This window comes from Onychostoma macrolepis, chromosome 03, assembly GCF_012432095.1.
Source record: "Onychostoma macrolepis isolate SWU-2019 chromosome 03, ASM1243209v1, whole genome shotgun sequence".
Classification (NCBI taxonomy): Eukaryota; Metazoa; Chordata; class Actinopteri; order Cypriniformes; family Cyprinidae; genus Onychostoma; species Onychostoma macrolepis.
The window spans coordinates 39,876,327-39,895,582 of NC_081157.1; the positions used below are offsets into that span (position 1 = coordinate 39,876,327).

The 19,256-nt window shown below is 37.0% G+C and overlaps 1 protein-coding gene across 1 annotated transcript; it reads right to left on the minus strand.

The window, feature by feature from the left end:
• Positions 1 to 129: 129 nt before the first annotated feature.
• rab5c (RAB5C, member RAS oncogene family) lies at positions 130 to 15,662 on the minus strand. The gene is made up of 6 exons (XM_058771054.1): positions 15,512 to 15,662; positions 6,016 to 6,346; positions 3,078 to 3,229; positions 1,944 to 2,066; positions 1,771 to 1,864; positions 130 to 1,583 (listed from the first exon to the last, which is right to left on the minus strand). Exons 2-6 carry the CDS (start codon positions 6,182 to 6,184, stop codon positions 1,456 to 1,458), a joined length of 666 nt encoding a protein of 221 aa, XP_058627037.1. The 5' UTR covers positions 6,185 to 6,346; positions 15,512 to 15,662; the 3' UTR covers positions 130 to 1,455.
• Positions 15,663 to 19,256: the final 3,594 nt, after the last annotated feature.

The following is a 19,256-nucleotide window of genomic DNA, read 5'->3' on the forward strand; positions in this document are numbered from 1 at the left end:
TACTTTTAAATTCATTTAATAATGATGAATAAAGACCTCCATTACCAACCATATTTAGGGCAGGAATTTATAAAATAAAAATAAAAAATTCACCACCTATATTTAGAAATAACAACAACAACACAAACAGAACGTATACCTTCCCCTCCTTTATTGGTAAAATTACAAGTTCTATTAGGTTTGTGTATTTCCATTTATTTGTTTTTGTCCATTGCCTCCCTCATTCCTCAGACCCTGCTTGAGACGTCTGGGTCACCGTTCACATTTGTTGTGCTAGGTCACATGTGATGCTGAAAATGCCGGCCGAAAGAATCATCCTTCGACATAAAACAGGAGGGAACAATATTGACAGAAAATGACGTTGTCAGAGGACAAAGAAATACCCAGTGCACTCATAAGAGACCTCAAGTACAAAAACAAGTAAATTCTTACAAAGGTGCTGAATTGAAATGGCTAATGATTGGGGTCATATTCACAGGAAAATAAAAGGAAAAAACAAGAGTACAAGAACAGTGACATTATCTTTTTTTCCCCTCGTAAATATTTGTGATTTTGGTCAGAGGAGGCTGATTTTGCCTTGTGTCATTTATATGCATTTTCTCCAAGTCTGATTTCAAAAACATTTCATTAATGCAAAGGAAAAAAAACAACAACACCACATCGGAGTTATACCACCTGTTAATGCATTTAGATATACAAGTAGATATATGTAAATGATTAGAAAAGAAGTCTAGCCTATTAAATCATATACTGGTTTCATTTGTGCTGGAGTAGTGGACGTCCGAGAGACTAATACAATAGAAATAATACAGGATCTACAGAACAACCTGACATCGATGGAAATTAGCCTCTTTGCTCATTCTCCGATCTTTCTTCTCTCCAACAAAGGAGGCATGTGATCAAGGAGAGCAGGGGAAAGATGAGGTGTAACTCAATACTGGCAGTATGCATCCACCAAAAGGGAGAGCGAGTTTGAATAGTGGCGTTGCCACTAAATTTTTCATTCAAACGAGCAAATGAGAGGATAAGGAAATACAAGGGAGAGACAACTTGTTTTTCCACCAGCAGCAGTCTGGAATTTCTTTTGTCTTAAATGCGATTGGTTAGATCTGATCACATGTTTGTCTCCATTTGCTTTGTCAAAACTCTATATAAGACAAATTGAATAACTTTGAAAATCACAGACGGCAGAGACATTTGTGTCGTTGCTTGTGTTTGCTTGTATTTGAATGTGCATGTACTGTTTTTGGGAGGAATAACTGGTCGAAACATTAACGTGTCGATTTACAAGGGTATCGATGGCCAGTTTCCAGTTCTGAAGCTGTATGGTACAGTCTAACTGGCCAAAGTTCAGAGCTGGGTCATAAGTGAATGGATCTCACACTATGGATTCATACTGTGTTTGTGTGTCTGTATCAGTCCTTGGGTGCATCTGCCAGCTGATTGGTCCGATGGTTAGTTGCCACCTCCACAGCACTGGCCGCTTCTGCCCTGAGGTGCTGTCTCCTGTAAGTCGACGCCTCCTCTGGCCCGTCCACCACTTCCTGCTCCACCCTGCGGTTCGTTCTTCGGAAGCTTCTTGGCTAAAGAGAGAGATAGAGAAGAAAATTTTCTTCATAAACGTACTAGATTTGAACTGAATTAAATCACCAGCAGTATTTGAATGATTGGGTGTGGCATCTGGTTGAGCGTTTTTGCGGCAGGTGAAACTGGTGTCATGTTGCTGTGCCGGGCTTGAAGAGAGAGTCAATAAGAGAGATGAGATCGTACCGATAGCCATGAAGATCTCGTTCACGTTCATGGCGGTCTTTGCAGACGTCTCCATGAAGAGTAGGCTGTTGTCGTCTGCGTATGCCTGCGCCTCCTAAAGAAAGCATGTGGATGTGTTAAAAACATATCAGAAGCAGATTCACATAGGTTATTTTGCGTTCATATAAACACACCTGAAAGTCAACAGCTCTCTTGTTGGCCAGGTCTGCCTTGTTGCCGGCCAGAGCAATAACGATATTTGGACTCGCCTGACGCTGCAGCTCCTTCACCCAGTTCTTTGCTCTAGTGAATGTGTCCTAAGAGTGCAAAGGAAAACAGCAGAGAAGTAATTGTTAGAGGGGACATCGGATGAAATTTTCACTTTTTTTGCATTTAGTAGGGCACATACAGTAGGCACGTGAACAGAAAGCGGTAGGCACGTGGCATGCGAGTTCTCTTTCATGTCTTATTGCGCTTAAACTGTCAAATACACAAAGTTTATGTCTGTGAAGGTAAACGGCTGGGAAAGAAATGGCATGTTTATATTAGATCTGTGTGGCAGCAGCATAATTATACAGTAAATAAATCAATAAATCCACTGCTCTCTTGTGTCCTCTGAGGCTGGGACTCTAAACAGTGTTCTGTGCTCGTCAGTGCAGCCAAAGACAAAACAGTTAGCATGCTTTGCTTGAACATGTCCCTTGTGAAAACACAATGGAAACTTGCAGACTAAGGGGGCGGTAATATTATAATAAGATCCCCTTCCTACATCACGGGGAAAGGAAATCTGAGCGGCTTGTTTTTTCATGAGCTTGCAGAGAAAGGCTTAACAAAAAAAAAAATTACTGGGTTGTTCTTTTTCTGGGTTGGCAGATGCACCAGGGACCCATTTATAGCACTTAAAGATGGAAAAAAAGTCAGATTTTCATGATATGCCACTTTTAAAATATTTTACATATTACAAATTAAATAAAAAATAAAATACTGTATTTTGATACAATCACACATACATTAGCTTAAGGTTGTCAACAGGAACTGCACTGCCACTGTGACTTGCTTGACTTTGAGCAAAGGTCTGACTGTATCCTACAGAATAATAATTAACCCCAGCAGTCAGTCAGGTGAAACCTTATTATTCAGACCTTACCCTTCTGCTGAGCACAATGGCATGATGTCAGCCTTTATTAGAGCCGATACATGGCTGGCAAAGTCACATTGCAGCTGAGGTGCCACGTAACCCTCAGCTGGTAAATGATTGGCTATACAGGACACCTGTCTGATAAAAACTCAGACTTAAATGTTTTGATTTCATAACCATGGGCACTTACTGTGTTAGTAATGTCATAGACAACAATGGCAGCCTGGGCTCCTCTGTAGTACATCGGGGCCAGGCTGTGATACCGCTCCTGTCCGGCTGTGTCCCAAATCTCAAACTTTACTGTTGTATCATCCAGGCAGACTGTCTGTGTGAGGAAAGCAGCTAAAAAGGAAAGAGAAAGAGAAAGAGAAATGTTTATGACATGACACCAGTGTGTATCAGTTCATATGATAAAACTAATCATTTTAGCACTTCCTTACTGAGAGGAAGAATAAAAAACATAAATATATGTTGTCATGATCAGACCATTTAGAGATTATTTGATGTTTAATGTACAGTTATGTGGTGGAGGGTTTGACAAAATCATCTGCCACTCGTCACAGCTGAACAGGCCAAAAACATGAGTGTTGAAAAACATTTGAAAGCTGCTTTTGGCATAGACATTTCCTGAGCAGAAGGGTTAGAAATTAGATCACAGTCAAAGGGAACAGAAATAAAATTTTATAAAATGTATCTCATTACGTTTACATTTACCACTCAGTTTTAATTAGTATCAGTGCTAAGCAGAGCACTACTATTATTACTGCTGCTCATACATTTACTGTTCAAAAGGTTGGAGTAATTTTTTAAAGAAATTAACTGTCATTTAGCACAAAGAATGCATTAAATTGATCAAAAGAGACAGTTAATACACACACACACAAAAAAAAAAAATCCTTAAAAAAAAAAAATCATGGTTTTTCACAAAATATTAAGCAACTGTTTTCAACACTGATAATAAGAAATGTTTCTTGAGCAACAAATCATCATATTAGAATGATTACTGAAGGATCATGTGACACTGAAGACTGGAGTAATGATGCTGAAAATCCAGCTTTGCATCACAGAAATAAAAAAAAATTTATTTAAAGGGTAATAAGTCATTTTAAATTGCAATAACATTTCACTATTACAGTTTTTCAATCAAATAAATGATTGAATAAGTGATTGAAGTGGCCTTGGTGAGCATAAGAGACCTGTTAAAAACATTTTAAAAAAACCAGCAGCAAACTTTTGAATATACATATAAAGATATCAGATGATGAGAGATGACACCCGACTAAACAACTAGAAACATGCTAACAAACTCTAACACCTTAGCGACCAAATAGAAACACTTTTGTAACCACCCAGAACAATTTACCATCACAATTGTGACATTTGCACAGGCAAGCACTCTAAAACTCTTCGGAAAATGTAGATTTTAGAACACATTAAAATGATGCAGACACAAGCGTGCAGAAGCGGAGAATAAGAAAGACCATGCAAGTTTCTAATCCCTTCAACTCCAAACATTGTGCTGAGTCAGGTGCCATGGTCACATGTTTGTAGCTCACATTAAATTCTTCACAGCACTGAGCTTTGACCTGCTCACTGACGACAGGATGATGGCATTGAAGGAAAATATGTAGAAGGACAAAAAAAAATGCTGAGGATTTCCTTATTGTCAGCCTTGTGTAAGCATGTGGTATCCTGCCTGTACCAAATGTCACTCCCAGCAGTTTTCTTTCCTCATGGCTGACTAGAATGGATCTCTTGCTAAATATGAAACTGAGCCCTGATGGAACAAATCCATTAATGTCCATAATCTAATTCACTTAAAGATCCCCTGAGACACTGACGACTTAAAAACGGAGGGACACACTAGCGCACACACTCAGGAAACCCCATTGTTGACTGTTTCCCTTTCCTTCTGGTCACCAAACTCCTTCCTGTCTGCTCTCTTTGTCCATGTAACTCTTTAAAACAGTGGAGAACGTAAATCTTTTAAAATGTAAAAGCGAATACCATTTCAAGCTGTATGCAGAACGTGTTTGGTTATGTGATCAGACATGCACATGCATAACTGCGTGTCTGTTTTATGCTGCAGTATAACTTATGTGGTAGTCATGTGATTAGCAAGTAAGAACCAGCTTGTCTGCTTCTGACCGAGCCCAGCCCTCTCACCACATATCAACACAACCTCATACATGCAGAGAGTTTGCTCTACGTTGAGTGTTCTCACTAACACTAATGTGTTGTGTTTCAAGATATGATCCTGTAGCTAATCTTTTAAAGGAGATATTCTACAGTTTTATTTAAACTGTTTGAATTTGAAGATCAGGGTAAATTTTGTCTTCTGGGAAACATGTAATTATCTTCTGTAGCCTCTGAAGGGCATAACTAAATGAAAAAAATATGATATTTAGGCAAAATAAGAAATGTACACATCTCCATTCTGTTCAAAAGTTTTCATCCCCCAGCTCTTAATGCATTTCTCCTTTTAGAGTTTTTCCTGTCAGTGAGTGTTTGAACCTTCTGTAACAGTTGCATACGAGTCCCTCAGTTGTCCTCAGTGTGAAAAGATGGATCTCAAAATCATACAGTCATTGTTGGAAAGGGATCAAATACAGAAAAATGCTGGAAAACCAAAGAATTTGTGGGACCTGAAGGATTTTTCTGAAGAACAGCAGGCAGGGACTCATAAACAACCATCACAAAACATCACAGCTGTGGATCATTCAGGTAACAACGCAATATTAAGATTCAAGGGGATGTAAATTTTGAATGGGGTCATTTTTATAAGTTCAACTATTGCTTTCTCTTGTGGACTATATGTAAACTTATTCAGGTCAGTACTAAATAAACAATAACATGCATTTTGTATGACCCCTCTTATATAAATAATTAACATTTTGCAGATTTTGAAAGGGGGATGTAAACTTTTGACCTCAACTGTATTGTGCACCCCTAACATTTTTATAACAGTTTGCTATATTTTTAACAGTTTGCTATATTTGTCGTCAAAACTCAAGATGGAGATCAGGACCTGTGTGCATTCTTGTGCTGCAAATTCATAATCAAAAATGTGAGGAAATCTCTTCATCTTTAGAAAGAACAAGCTTGGACATAAACACACTCCAGCTAACCTCCAATGGTGCTCTCCTGATACTCGTGGAACTGGCCTTTGACGAAACGCAGCACCAGGCTGGACTTGCCCACGGCAGACTCTCCTAGCAAGACCAGTTTGAACTGGCATATTTTGTTCCCGACGGGGGCCGCACCATTGGTCCGCGCTGGTCCACCTCGCCCCGCCATGCCAACAGGCCGGACAACAGGAGAGGAGAGGGCTGACTGGATCTGAGAGAGGTCCTGAACCAGGATCAACGGAGCTCAGGGGAGGATGGGGTCGAGAGTGAGAGAACCAGGGAGAGAAAGTGAGAAAAAGATGGAGAGATGGCCCCTACTGGATGAACAAACCTAGAGAAAAAGAAAAAAGGAGGAGGTTGATCAACAAAACACATAAATGACCAGATATAAATGGCTATATTATAAAACACTGGACTGTGACACTCTTGAGTTGAGTGAACGGAAAGGATGGACTCATTACAGGTCGTTAACAGCTATCACACCATTCCAGCGCACTAACCATTAACCACCCCATAATGCTTCAATAAAGCTCACCACAACAAAACAGTCCCCTTTACAGATTCCACCCGCACTGTGCTGCAATTACAGTTAAAAGCATCAATATGAAAACACACAAAGTAAATATCAGTGTCATGTTACACGTACACTAACCTAGCTCCCCAAACAACCTACACTTATCAGCGATCCAAAATTATCTGCACCGTATCGACTGATAAGATGTTGAAAACAGGTCAGAACTTCTTGTTTTTTTTATGTGTATATTTGTTATTCGGAGCATAACACAGAGCCTCATTCAGCTCAGCTTGGGGCAAAACACATCATGGACAACAGACTGTGGCATCACATTTTCTTTAGGCTTTCAGATTGATAAATAAAATCACAGCAGGGGCAAACACATATTTTCAACTCCTGAAACATCTCTTTTTGTGCAAACTGGGTTTCTGTGTTACTTTTTGCTTATTAGAAAAGTTCCATGGATCCTCTGAAGCCAAATACAGACAGCAAGAATTGAAGTAGACCACTAAAACTGAGAGAATAAAGATGAGAGAAAATGAATGTGATTATTATACAGGAATACAGAGATACAGAAAGAAGAACTAACAGTAACCCTGAGGTCCTTATTTGAAAACAGAAGCAGATTTTCTTTCTGCTGCAGGCATGGTAATAGATAGATAGATATGTGTGGCAGCAGCATAATTATACTTAGCTTAAGAACTTTCATGCTTAGTAACACATACAGCTGTGTCCCCGCCACAATGCAATAGTGAAGAGAGACCCCTCTCAAACAGTGTCACGTTCTGAACGTTATTTAAATAACACTGGTATTGCGGTATTTTAAAAATTCATATCATAAAAAATATAAACACCGGTATTTGGTATGAACCGGTATACCGCCCAGCACTAATAGATAGATAGATAGATAGATAGATAGATAGATAGATAGATAGATAGATAGATAGATGTCAATAAACAGATGGACGGACCTTCATCCACTGTGTTGAGGGCTAGGCCATCAGAAGTGGCAACACAAAAAAAAATTTCATTTTAGCACCATTAACCTATATATATCCTGGTAATAACTGCAGGAAAAGGCCAATTGAAGTAGTAAGTAGTGGGCAATGAAAAAAGTGATTATGGAGAGTGAGATGTCGCTGCCAACATCATGTCTTGAGGTTCAGTCTAATCCAAAGCATGTGATGGAGGTTTAGAATCCCTCTCACACACACACACTTTTGAAAAGTACACCTTCTCAATTCAACATGCCTTGATAGAGAAAGTGGTACAACCTAAATAGAAACAAACCAAAAAATCTCAACAAAACCATACCAGAGTTTCAATACACAGAAAACTTCGATTAAATAGACAAGTCTGGAAAACCTCATCAGAAATTACACTTAAACGCTAATGTGTCTAATTTGACAAAAAAATGTAAAAATGAGCAAAAACACATTGTGTGAGACACATAATTACTATAGTACACACTACACAATAGTAACTGCAGAGCCGCAGCACTGATGAATTGAAAAAAGGCAAGGTCTCGAGTGTGAGATGCACAATGGTCAGATGTCCATCTAGTGTGTATTTATGTAAACAAATAAAAGGAACACAGCGTAGTGTAAACAACTTTGACAGAGCTTTATGACTGGCCAAAATGTCTTATGTCAGAGCATTCAGACCTTGTACATGCTCATACTGGCAATCTTGTTCTATGTTCACACATAGCATCATACTGGTAATTTACTGGTAACGCTGCAACTTCTCATACCAGAAAATTGCCAGAGATGATTTACTGACCTTTCAAAAAATTTTACTTTTGAAAAGGTCGAGTTCACACATGATCTCTAAATGATTTAAAAAAAATGATCTGCTCAAAAGGACAGAGACAATTTAACAACAACAGATTTTTATATCACTTACTTCTTTTTTCTTTTTTTAAATTGTTTGTGTTAAATCAAACATATAATCATAACTTTATGAAACCTCATGGCCAAACAAATGCCTTAAAAATAAATTAAATTCCACCAGCAAAATCACCTGGAATAAATCACACAGTTGTAAATCAGACTAGAGAATAATATTCACAGTGAGGCCAACGAAGGATCAAATATACTAAATGAATTTTACCAGAGAAGAAGTGTGTAGACAGAGAGTAGGCCTGGGCGGTACTCTCGGTATCGATATTTATCGACGGTACTGCTTCATCGATAACGACAGAAAAAATGTTTGATATAGCGCACGATATAGGCACGTGCTATGAGTGACGCAAACAGCACACACAAATATGAACATGAGTGCTGTGCCTGCCTGTGATGAGGAGATTGTGAATAGAAAATGGTAAATTGAATGCACAATTGAATGCAAAAATGATACAGTCGAATGTTAGGTGTGCGTCAGGGAGCGTCATGAGTGGTGCGCAAGACGCGGTGATGATGATGTAAGTGACGTTGTTGCATTTTAATGTTTTGTTAGTCTAGCCCAGTGGTTCTCAAACTTTTTACAGTGGCGTACCCCCTGGGGCATTTAACATTCTTCTGAGTACCCCCACTTAGACCGCAGTCACACCTTTTCAATTAAGGGACAATATTTGCCCCAATAAATTGATTTACAGGTGCATTTTTTATTTTTATAGAGGCAACGTTTTTCTAGGCTTATTAATTGTATGTTGTGTTTCATGTCATATTCTTAACATTCCATTAAGTGTATTATTAATATAATAAATAAAGCAATAAATGATGGCAAAATGAAGTGATACTTGTAGACTTAAAACAAAAATCACCAGTAGGTGGCGGCAAGTAACTGTCTTAATGAGCGAGGTGTCGCGTCATTCATTCATTCAGCAACGAAGCAAATGGCTGTAGATTTTAACATTTACATTTAACGGTTATTAATCACTGACTCGCTGAATCGTTCAAAGCTGCAGATTCCTTCACTAACGAAACAAAGCTGTTGCTTGGAAACACCTGTTCTGTTGCAGATTTCGTTATTTCGTTGTAAAATATAACAAACAATATTGACAATATTGTGTTTAAAATGTAGGCTACATTTAAAATGTAAAATGTTCACTTAATATTACCTTTTTGTTGAACCGTTTTATAAAATCAATGTCGCATTTGCAATCGTTTGGATTCAGGGAAAATTGCATTCTTGCACGTATTTTAAGCATGAAAAACAATAACTCGCACGAGGTATGTTTCTGTATCAATCTCTATACAGTCCGTCTCAATATTTGTTTTTCATGCTATTAAGTGCTACAAATCTACTTTAAAGATACAATGAACAGCAGCGCGATTTGCTAAAGCAGCATACTCTGCAGGCATCCTATCATATGCACGCTGCTTGTGTGGATGCAGTAGGTTTTGACCGCAAAAGATGAGGTAATTTGATGTCATTTGACCATTTAAGGCACTCCCATTTTCCTGTTTTTATACTAGAAGCAGCATTTTCCAAAATACATGCTAGATTTTAATGTTATTTTAAGTTGGGGTAGAATTAAACGAATGCCAAAGCTCAGCATTTTGTTCGCGTACCCCAGTTTGAGAACCACTGGTCTAGCCCACGAGACGCGCCGCTGCTGAGTTATTCATTCAAATTATTAGAGAAATATAGTAGCTCAATGAGTAGAAGATCTTGATTAGCTTAAAGGGGTCATATGATGCGATTTCAAGTTTTCCTTTCTCTTTGGAGTTTTACAAGCTGTTTGTGCAGAGATAAGATCCCTGAAGTTGCAAAGACTAAAGTCTCAAAACCAAAGAGATATTCTTTATAAAAGTTAAGACTTGACCACGCCCCCCTAAAACGGCTCATTCAAACATGCCCCCACATGTCTACGTCACGGTGTGGGGAGATTTGCAAAACACCGCCCAAACATATATGCAAAGAAAGAGTGCGGGACTTTTATTCTCGCTGTAGTATTGTTGCTGCCGCCGGCGTCATGTCCTGGAGACGCTGTGTTTTGTTGTGAAAGCGAAGCTACTTTGTTTGGGATTCCAAAAGAGGACACAACTAGAAATCAGTGGTTAAGTTGTATTTACAACACTGTTCCAGAGCAGTCAAACCCAAATATTCGAGTGTGTGCAGCACATTTTACGGAGGACTATTTCCTGAACCTGGGAGTAGCCTGCCAGCTATGCTCAAAGAGTGGGGCAATTCCAACTTTGCAAGGACAGTCTGGCGCTTCTGACTCACAGCCTCTAAGTACGTTTTCTTATTTAAAGAATTTGCCACCAGACGATTCAAACGCGAGTTTTGAGCTGTGTAGAGTAGTGCTTGTTGTTTGTCGTTTCTCCGATCACAAATGCAGACATGGTAATGTTTACGTGGCGCGATGCAATGATGCAATTATAATCAGTAATTATGTCCCCACTGGATGCAACAAATGCCTCGTTTGTAATGGGGTTTATTGTTTTTGTGTCGTCGTGCTGGGACACGGCATCACAATACGATAAGGGGCGTAAAATTTCCATCTCGTGTTTTTTTTACCTTAAACCACATAAACACTTTGCATTACACCAAATACACAAAATAATGTTCTTTTTAGCAACGTCATATGACCCCTTTAAAACAGAAACCAAGCCATTCACACAGAATGCATATTCAGCGCATTTTTTGGACGGACAATTTGTGGAGGTTTATTCCTTTTCACTGCGCCTCATATGTTTTCAAATGCAATCTGTGAGATCGGCGATTTGACCCTTTTTTTAATTATGGAATGCATCAATACATGATGCTGTTTTGTTCATAATTGTTTATGCAATTTACGAAATTATATTTGACTTATATACGTTAATTTAGACGTTATGCACGTTTTTTTATGGACAGTTATTTCATTGCATTGACAATTTAATACGCTGCATTGTTTTGCTCATTGCGTTCTCCTGTGGCCTCGGGAGACAAGCCAAAAGTTTCCATAAAACTTATTTAATTTGCATATAACACATAAAAAAGGAGATATTTGTTTGACTGTTAAAAAAAAAAAAAAAGTTGTTTGTCTCATTAAATTGGATAAATTAAAAACACAGTAGTTAAATTTAAAGATTTTTTTCTATTGCGCTTTGTTTTAAAAAAGGTTATAAAAAAGTCAATAATTATCGATACCAAATGATATGAAACATATCGTTGATAAATTCTTTTAAGCTATATCGCCCAGCCCTAACAGAGAGCGTGTTTATGAAATACTGATGTGATTTTCATATGTTCTGCTTTACTACTTTTTAACAGGACTTTTAACAATGAACCAAAGCATCTTATAAGCAGATGGACTGATCTCAAAACGAAACTTGCGGCAATAGGCCTACTTATAAAGTTCAATTCATAATGTCATTAATGACATCAGACACTCACTGTGGAAGAACGGTTTCATCATCATAACTCTCTTCACCGAAATGCCCCTTTCTTCTGAAACAAAAGTTGAAGTGACCAAATTCCAGATAATGACACAAATAAAATTCCACAGAGCACCGCTGTAAGTTCCTGGCATTGCATTTTAATCTACTACTATCAGAACAAGAGCCAACTGATTTGCTTCCTGGCCACCTCACCGAAAGACACGAGCAGGTTGTGACACCTGTGCGGCGTACATGCATCAACCTGAAACACTGTCACCAGCATTCCAACGATTATGGCTCATTTCCATTTCTTGTGAAATCACATCATACCAGCTGAATATACAGTGCTGCGGTTAAATCCAACAAGGACTGCAATAACACCGTCCCTCCCCCATCAAACAGTTCACTGAGAGGGAGGGATCACAACAATGTGGAAATAGGAAATGCTCTCCAGGAAACTGACCAGCTGGAAGGAAATCGCATGCATCACCAACATAGGGCCGCAAGCAGCCTGATCATTACACACACGTCTGATAGGGTGTGTTAGAGAAGACTGTCTATCTACTGTAAGAAGTCATTTCAATTATGCAGAGCAAACACACAGATAACAACACACCCACACCCTGCCCAACGACTGTCTGGAAGGGCAAATTGACGCGCTCAACAGCTGCATTCATTAATAATAAAACTCAACAGATGCTATTATATGCATCTTACAATAAAAACGCTGAACGCTCCATCAGACAATGGCTTTTTCCATCTCTCAGTCTGTTTGTGCAGGCATGTAATCTACTTTGTGCTCCGATTGTTCCTGTTCATTACAGCCGCTTCAGCATCAGTTCAAACATTTCATCTTCAGTTGTGCAGATCTGAGTTATTCATTAGGTGGTTTGTGCTTCCTACATAAACATGTTTCTTGATATCATAACATTCTTCTGTGTGTCTTCGCCAAGACCTGAAGACTAAAGGCTGATTTGGCTGTTGGCAAGCAGACCAGCATTATTTATATACTATTTTATATTTAAAAATGCACTTCTATTAGTATATTTTCAGTTTTCAGTAGTTTTGTCATTTCGTTATTATTTAATATTTCTACTTAGATTTAATTTATTTCATTTTTTTTTTTTTCATAATTTTAGTACTTCAACTTAAAATTATTTCAGTTAGCTGCCAAGTCAACATTTCCAATTTAATATTAAGTTTTATATACGTTTTTTTTACTATTTATATTTTATAATTTATATTTTATTTCAATTAACAATTTTTAAATATTGTTTTAGCTAACAACAAGAACACTGAAGCAGACAGAAAACATAGATGTAAACAAGTTTCCAGATCTTTTGAGTACTTAATTTATTTTTCAGGTTATTGTGAATAATGGCATACTTGTTTCTATTAAGAGTGATTTCAACTAGGCAAAATAATTTAGCTAAAGATAACAAACACAAAAATGATAATTACAAACACCTTTATGACTAAATCACAATATTCACTTTGTGAACCTTGTATTTGTGTGTTAATGTTTTAATGTCATGCCAGGAAAACCTGTGTAAAACGACATAATTGACAGAGTCATAATCATAAATGGAGAGAAAGCACTCAAAAGCAAAAAATAACCTTGATCACACCCTGGTGTCTCATAAAAACCTCAATATCAACATATTACAAGTCATCTGTTTGACAATGGCCATTTCAATCCAATGAAGAAATTTAAATTTGATTGCTTTAATGGAAGAAAAAAAAAAAACAGCCTTCTCGATGACCTAAAATGCCTCAAGCAGTCATAAAGCATGCTGGGAAAAGCCAATTTGCTCTGCAGAGCAGAACTAGGAGATGAAAGTAATATTCTGTTCCTGTTTGCTCACCTGCAGTGACAGCCAAAACAAGAAAGCGTCACACATTAACTGAAGCACATTTCCATTGAAATGAAGACTCTTTCTATATTCATTCACATCAAATGCTATTTATGTTAAGCAATAGGTAGGCATAGATCCTCACACGTCAAAACTAACAAAACCACAAATAAGATGTAACCCTATATTGTATCTCTCAAAGACAATGGAATTACGAGACTGTAAAACAGTGCTGAAGAAAGCAGGTTTCTGCAGTCATGTGTGCATCAAGTGCCTCTGCTGAACAAAAGTTCACTCTGCGCAACAGGACAAAGATTTCAAATCCTCACTGTATCAAAGGTGAACATTCACAACACAATAAAATTAATGAAAGAAAGTATGTGTATGAAGAGAAATATGTACTTATGTTGTAAATATATATTAAAGAAATCTTAATATATAGAATGAAAAATCTTAATATAGAAGACTATATATACTACACAAATATATAAATATACTAATATATAATATATAAATATTATACTAATTATAAACTAATTATTACTTCTAAGACATGATAAACAGTTCTAAAAACACTGTTCACTAACAAGAACAGAAATATGATTCATCTGCTTAGCTAAAAAAAATACAGAATTGTGTTATCAAACATACAGTTATTATTAAAGAATTGACAGATGCACTGTTTCAAATATTAAGTTTTATTATGCAATGTATTTGATTACTAAATTATAAGTAACAATTAATTAGCATGGACACTCACATACATGAGCTTCCACGTTTACCATATTTGGTGGGCTTTTTATACGTGCAATGATCACTGTTCATACATGTGAATAAAATCATAAATTAAATCTGCCTAAACTTAATTGAGGTCCCCACAGGCAAACCCCACAGCTAATAATTCACACAGAATTAAGTTTTTTGACAATCTAAAAATGCAGAAAGTTTCCTGTAAGGGGTAGGTTTAGGTGTAGGGTTGGTGTAGGGCAATAACACATACAGTAAGTACAGTATAAAAACCATTACGCCTATGAATGTCCCCACAAGGATAGTGAAACAAGTGTGTGTGTGTGTGTGTGTGTGGACTGCTATCATGGGATCTTGAGAAGCATAAAAGCATATTGTCTCATAGTTTTAAGATCATATCAATGTTTGTGCGATCTTAAGTGATGACTCATCTAGCTGACCTGTCAATCAAGCCTCAGGCCACATTATTGACTTCCTCATGAAGTCCTCCGTCCGTCTTTCACTTCTGATCTGCACCTCCCACGGTCTCTGACCACAAGCACTCAACTGAACGCCGGTGAACCTGCTACACTGGTAAAAACGGGCAGGGCTTCAGATAAGTTTTTAAAAGAGATAAAAAGACGTGTAGATGTACGTTTGGAGAAGTATCACCATACTAATCGCAATGCAATCGGCGCTTTGCGACACCTCGGAGATGCGTGTGGCTGCATCACAACGGTCAAATGATAAGCCATGAAAACAAGGAAGCCCTGCTGTAACGAGATGGTCAAACTTCAGAGCTGCTGACCAAACACACATACGTCTGTGTACGCACCCATAAAGGCCTTCTCTATTAAGCTGAACTTTTGCCGTCATGTTTATTCATGTTCAGAATATATGACACACAAACAGACAGAGAGGCCCGAGTTACTCCTTTATTATGTCGCTGAGGGAAAGATCCAGAGGAGCGGCTCAGGAGCGTCATGAGCATCGGCTAACAGTCTTGACAGTTCCTCTGTATCAGTAAACCACGACCAGCTAGCAACAGCCTATTAATAATCATATCAGTACCAAAACCAGACAGCGGTTACCTTGAGATATGAGTGCGGCGCTTTTCTCTTCCTGTCAAATCCTTGGCTGTCAGGCTGAGAGAAAATACCCCTCCTGCTGCCTGATGCGTCTCCAGTCGACGGGCCTCGGCCTTCACTTCCGCTTTGAGGGACGAACTTCCGTAATCCGCCTTCTTCCGAGGAGGAGGGGCTTGTTTTTGACATACGTGGTGGTGGCCAATAAAATCGCGGTTATTTTTGTTATCCAAGACAAGCTTATAATAAATGTAAACGTTTTTAGCCTTTAATTACGGCTTTTCATTTTAACTTTTGAAAGGTTAACTTTTAAATTAGGGCTGCAATTAAATATTTTTCTGTGTTTTGAGTACAAGTTTTTACGTGTCATTACCAAAATACTTTTTCCCCTTCTTTTTTATTTGTCTCCTAGATAACTTGTTGTGTTAGGCAGTGTTGTTATTATTAACTAAACCTAAAACTATTTAATGTTCATGTTACCTTCATTCATTGTTATGTTCATTGTTCATGTCAACTGAAATAAAGCTATAATAAAATATAAATATTAGATGAAAAACATAAATAAAAATGAAAATGAAAACCACTGCCTGGCAACTAACTAAAAATAAATTTATGCTGATGTACTAAAATAAATGAGATAAAAACAAGTGAAAGCGAAATAGAAATATATTTTTAAAATTATACGAATGATTTTTTAATGCAAAATTACTCAAACTTAAAAATTGAAATAAAATCTATAAAAAAAATCTAAAAAGCTAAATCAAAATAATACATACATACTATAAATAAATGATACTAAAATAACACTGGTGTTAGGAAGCCCAAGGCATATGACCTTTTCTTTCAAAATATGTCATTACCATTGCATGACAGTTTTGATCAAGATGTATTTTATATGTTATTGTTTGTTTGTTTGTTTTTCGTTTTGCCCTTTTAGTGTCTGTTGAAAACACATTAACTTCAATTCTATTGTACTTTAATAACATAAATAAACAAAACTGACATTAATAACCACATAAGTCAATTAAGATTCTGTGGGGTTCTGTGGGTGTGCAGTTATTTATCATATTTAATAATAAGGTAATAAGATGCCACCTCAAGATCAAATATGTAGGTCTGCTCTGTAGACTTGTGCTGGAAAACTGACCCTTGTCTGTACTTACATCAAAACAAGCTTTACATGAAAACAGGATCAGCTGTGCATGTGGCTCAAATTCATGTACTAACCAGTAATCACCAAGCTGGGGCGCTACAAGCTAATTAAACTTCACATGGATCATTTGTTTTTATCTCGTCAAACGCTGGATGGATTCTGTCAGGTAAAGTACGGCTGTGATTCTCAACCTTTTTTACTCGAAGGCCCCCAGTTGTCCAACACAATATTCGAAACAAAAATAGACTAAGTATTTTAAGTATTTCTAATATTGATTCTACAAGTGCGACAAAGATGCTTGTTTTTAAATATAGTTATCAAAAGAAACAGGAAGTATTAATATATTACATTTTGATAAACACACAAGTCATTTAGTGATTCCATACGTTTTAAGAAATGTTTGTTCTTCAATTAAAACCATAACCATTGAGGGTCAATCGTAAGGTCCCACTAGTTAACATTAGTTAACTAACATTAACTAACAAGAAATACATTTGTTACAGTATTTATTAATGTTTGTTTATGTTAGTTGATAAAAATACAACGGTTTATTATTAGTTCATGTTAGCTCATGTCCATTAAATAATATTAACAGATATTAAGTTTTTTCATGGCTAGTTCATGATAACTAATGTAGTTAACCAATGTATTTAAAAAAAAAAAAAAAGTATTACTTTTAAATATTATGTGTTGTTTTTAGATTATTTTAAATTATTGATAGCAATTTATCAATTAAAAAAATGTAATTCTCTCAGAAAAAAAGGTACAGAATCTTGAGGCGGTACAGTTTCAAAAGGTAGCCTACACTTTTGTACCTTATTTACCCATAAAGACTGCATTTTAATACCTTAAAGGTACATATGTGACCCTGGACGACAAAACCAGTCTTAAGTGTCAATTTTTGGAAATTTACATAATCTGAAAGCTGAATAAATAATCTTTCCATTGATGTATGGTTTGTTATGATCGGACAATATTTGGCTGAGATACAACTATTTTAAAATCTGGAATCTGAGGGTGCAAAAAAATCCAAATATTGAGAAAATCGCCTTTAAAGTTGTCCAAATGAAGTTCTTAGCAATGCATATTACTCATCAAAAATTAAGTTTTGATACATTTACGGTAAGAAATTTACAAAATATCTTCATGGAACATGATCTTTACTTAATATCCTAATGATTTTTGGCATAAAAGAAAAATAGATCATTTTGACCCATACAATGTATTTTTGGCTATTGCTACAAATATACCCCAGCGACTTAAGACTGGTTTTGTGGTCCAGGGTCACATATTAGTACCAAAAGTATACACATTAGTGTCTAAAGTGTACATATTAGTACCTTTTGAAAGGGTACCACCTCAGTGACAGCTTTTGTTCTGAGTGTACCTTAGAAGTTTGATGAAGCCCATGGTTGAGAAACACTGAAGTAAGGATGCCCTAGAACAGTTTTATTATGCATATCTGATATGTTTCAATAGGCTACAAACTTCCCTTATTTAGTTCCCACTCGGATATTGCTGTCAAATTAAATCAGATCTTTTCTACAATGCGTTAGATGCAACAAAACCTGCTAATTACTGCCCAGCAGTATATGTAGAACAATCAGTGAGCAGTGTGTCATTAAAGTTGTGCGTAGGTGGCGAGTACACACATACTGCCATATTCTCAACAACTGCTTTATGCCATTAATAACCGTGCTAAATTTTACTCAGACACACAGCTACTGTTTCTGCTCATTATCTGCATTCAGTACTATATGAATGCACTTAAAAAAAACCACATTTCCTTCACTATGGCCAAAAGATTGGCACTCTGATAACAAAATAGGCTTACTAGTACATACCTTATTTGACCACATACTGGCCAAACTCTAGCGCCATCAGTCAATGCTCCAGCTCCATTTCAAATAAAAGCAGCAGAAAAAGATGCATATAGATATAGAAATAGATATCCTTTATGAAATGTTGACATGAGGCATATATCGGCCTGGGGAGGAGCTGAGAGATAACAGGTTGTTAGTAAGATTATCCCACAACCAAGCAGCATGTGTGGGTAGCCTCCTGCGGCTAATGATGTGTCTGGAGCCCTGATGTAGACAGAAAGAGCGAGATGGTGGGCGTCTAAAGAAACATCTCTTTGGAGAAGATCAGTGCAGCATAGCCGCCTCAGTATGTGTTGTTTAAACTAGATTTTTCGACAATGTATCTGTGAGGTTAAGCATATTCTAATGTTCAGCTGAATAATAAAACAACAGTTACATGTTGATTTTGGACAGGTTTACATAATAGTCTCTTCATGTTGCATTTTCTTATATACCTGTAGATTTTAGGTTAGATTTTTGTGCATACGTTGAATGAAAGACCAAGAGGATAAACAAAACATTTATTCACAGCCTGTTTTGCTTATATGTATCTCTTTTTTTATGAGAATCAGCCTGAGAAGTACTGTAGAACTAAAATATTGCCGTTATCGACCACAAAGCTGCCTAATTAAGTGCCAATATAACGTTTTTGTTTTTTAATTTAAGTATGGACAGCCTGGTTTTGTATGTAATGGGCCAATCAAATCTACTCCATTAAATGAGCAATGGCTGGCAA

Excerpts from the sequence above, each read along its gene's own strand:
- rab5c (XM_058771054.1), bottom strand. The coding sequence starts at position 6,184 with ATGGCGGGGCGAGGTGGACCAGCGCGGACCAATGGTGCGGCCCCCGTC. Across the intron at positions 3,230-6,015 it reads TCAGGAGAGCACCATTGGAG|CTGCTTTCCTCACACAGACA; the intron begins GTTAGCTGGAGT and ends TTTCCTTTTTAG. Across the intron at positions 1,584-1,770 it reads CGAGATCTTCATGGCTATCG|CCAAGAAGCTTCCGAAGAAC; the intron begins GTACGATCTCAT and ends CTCTCTCTTTAG.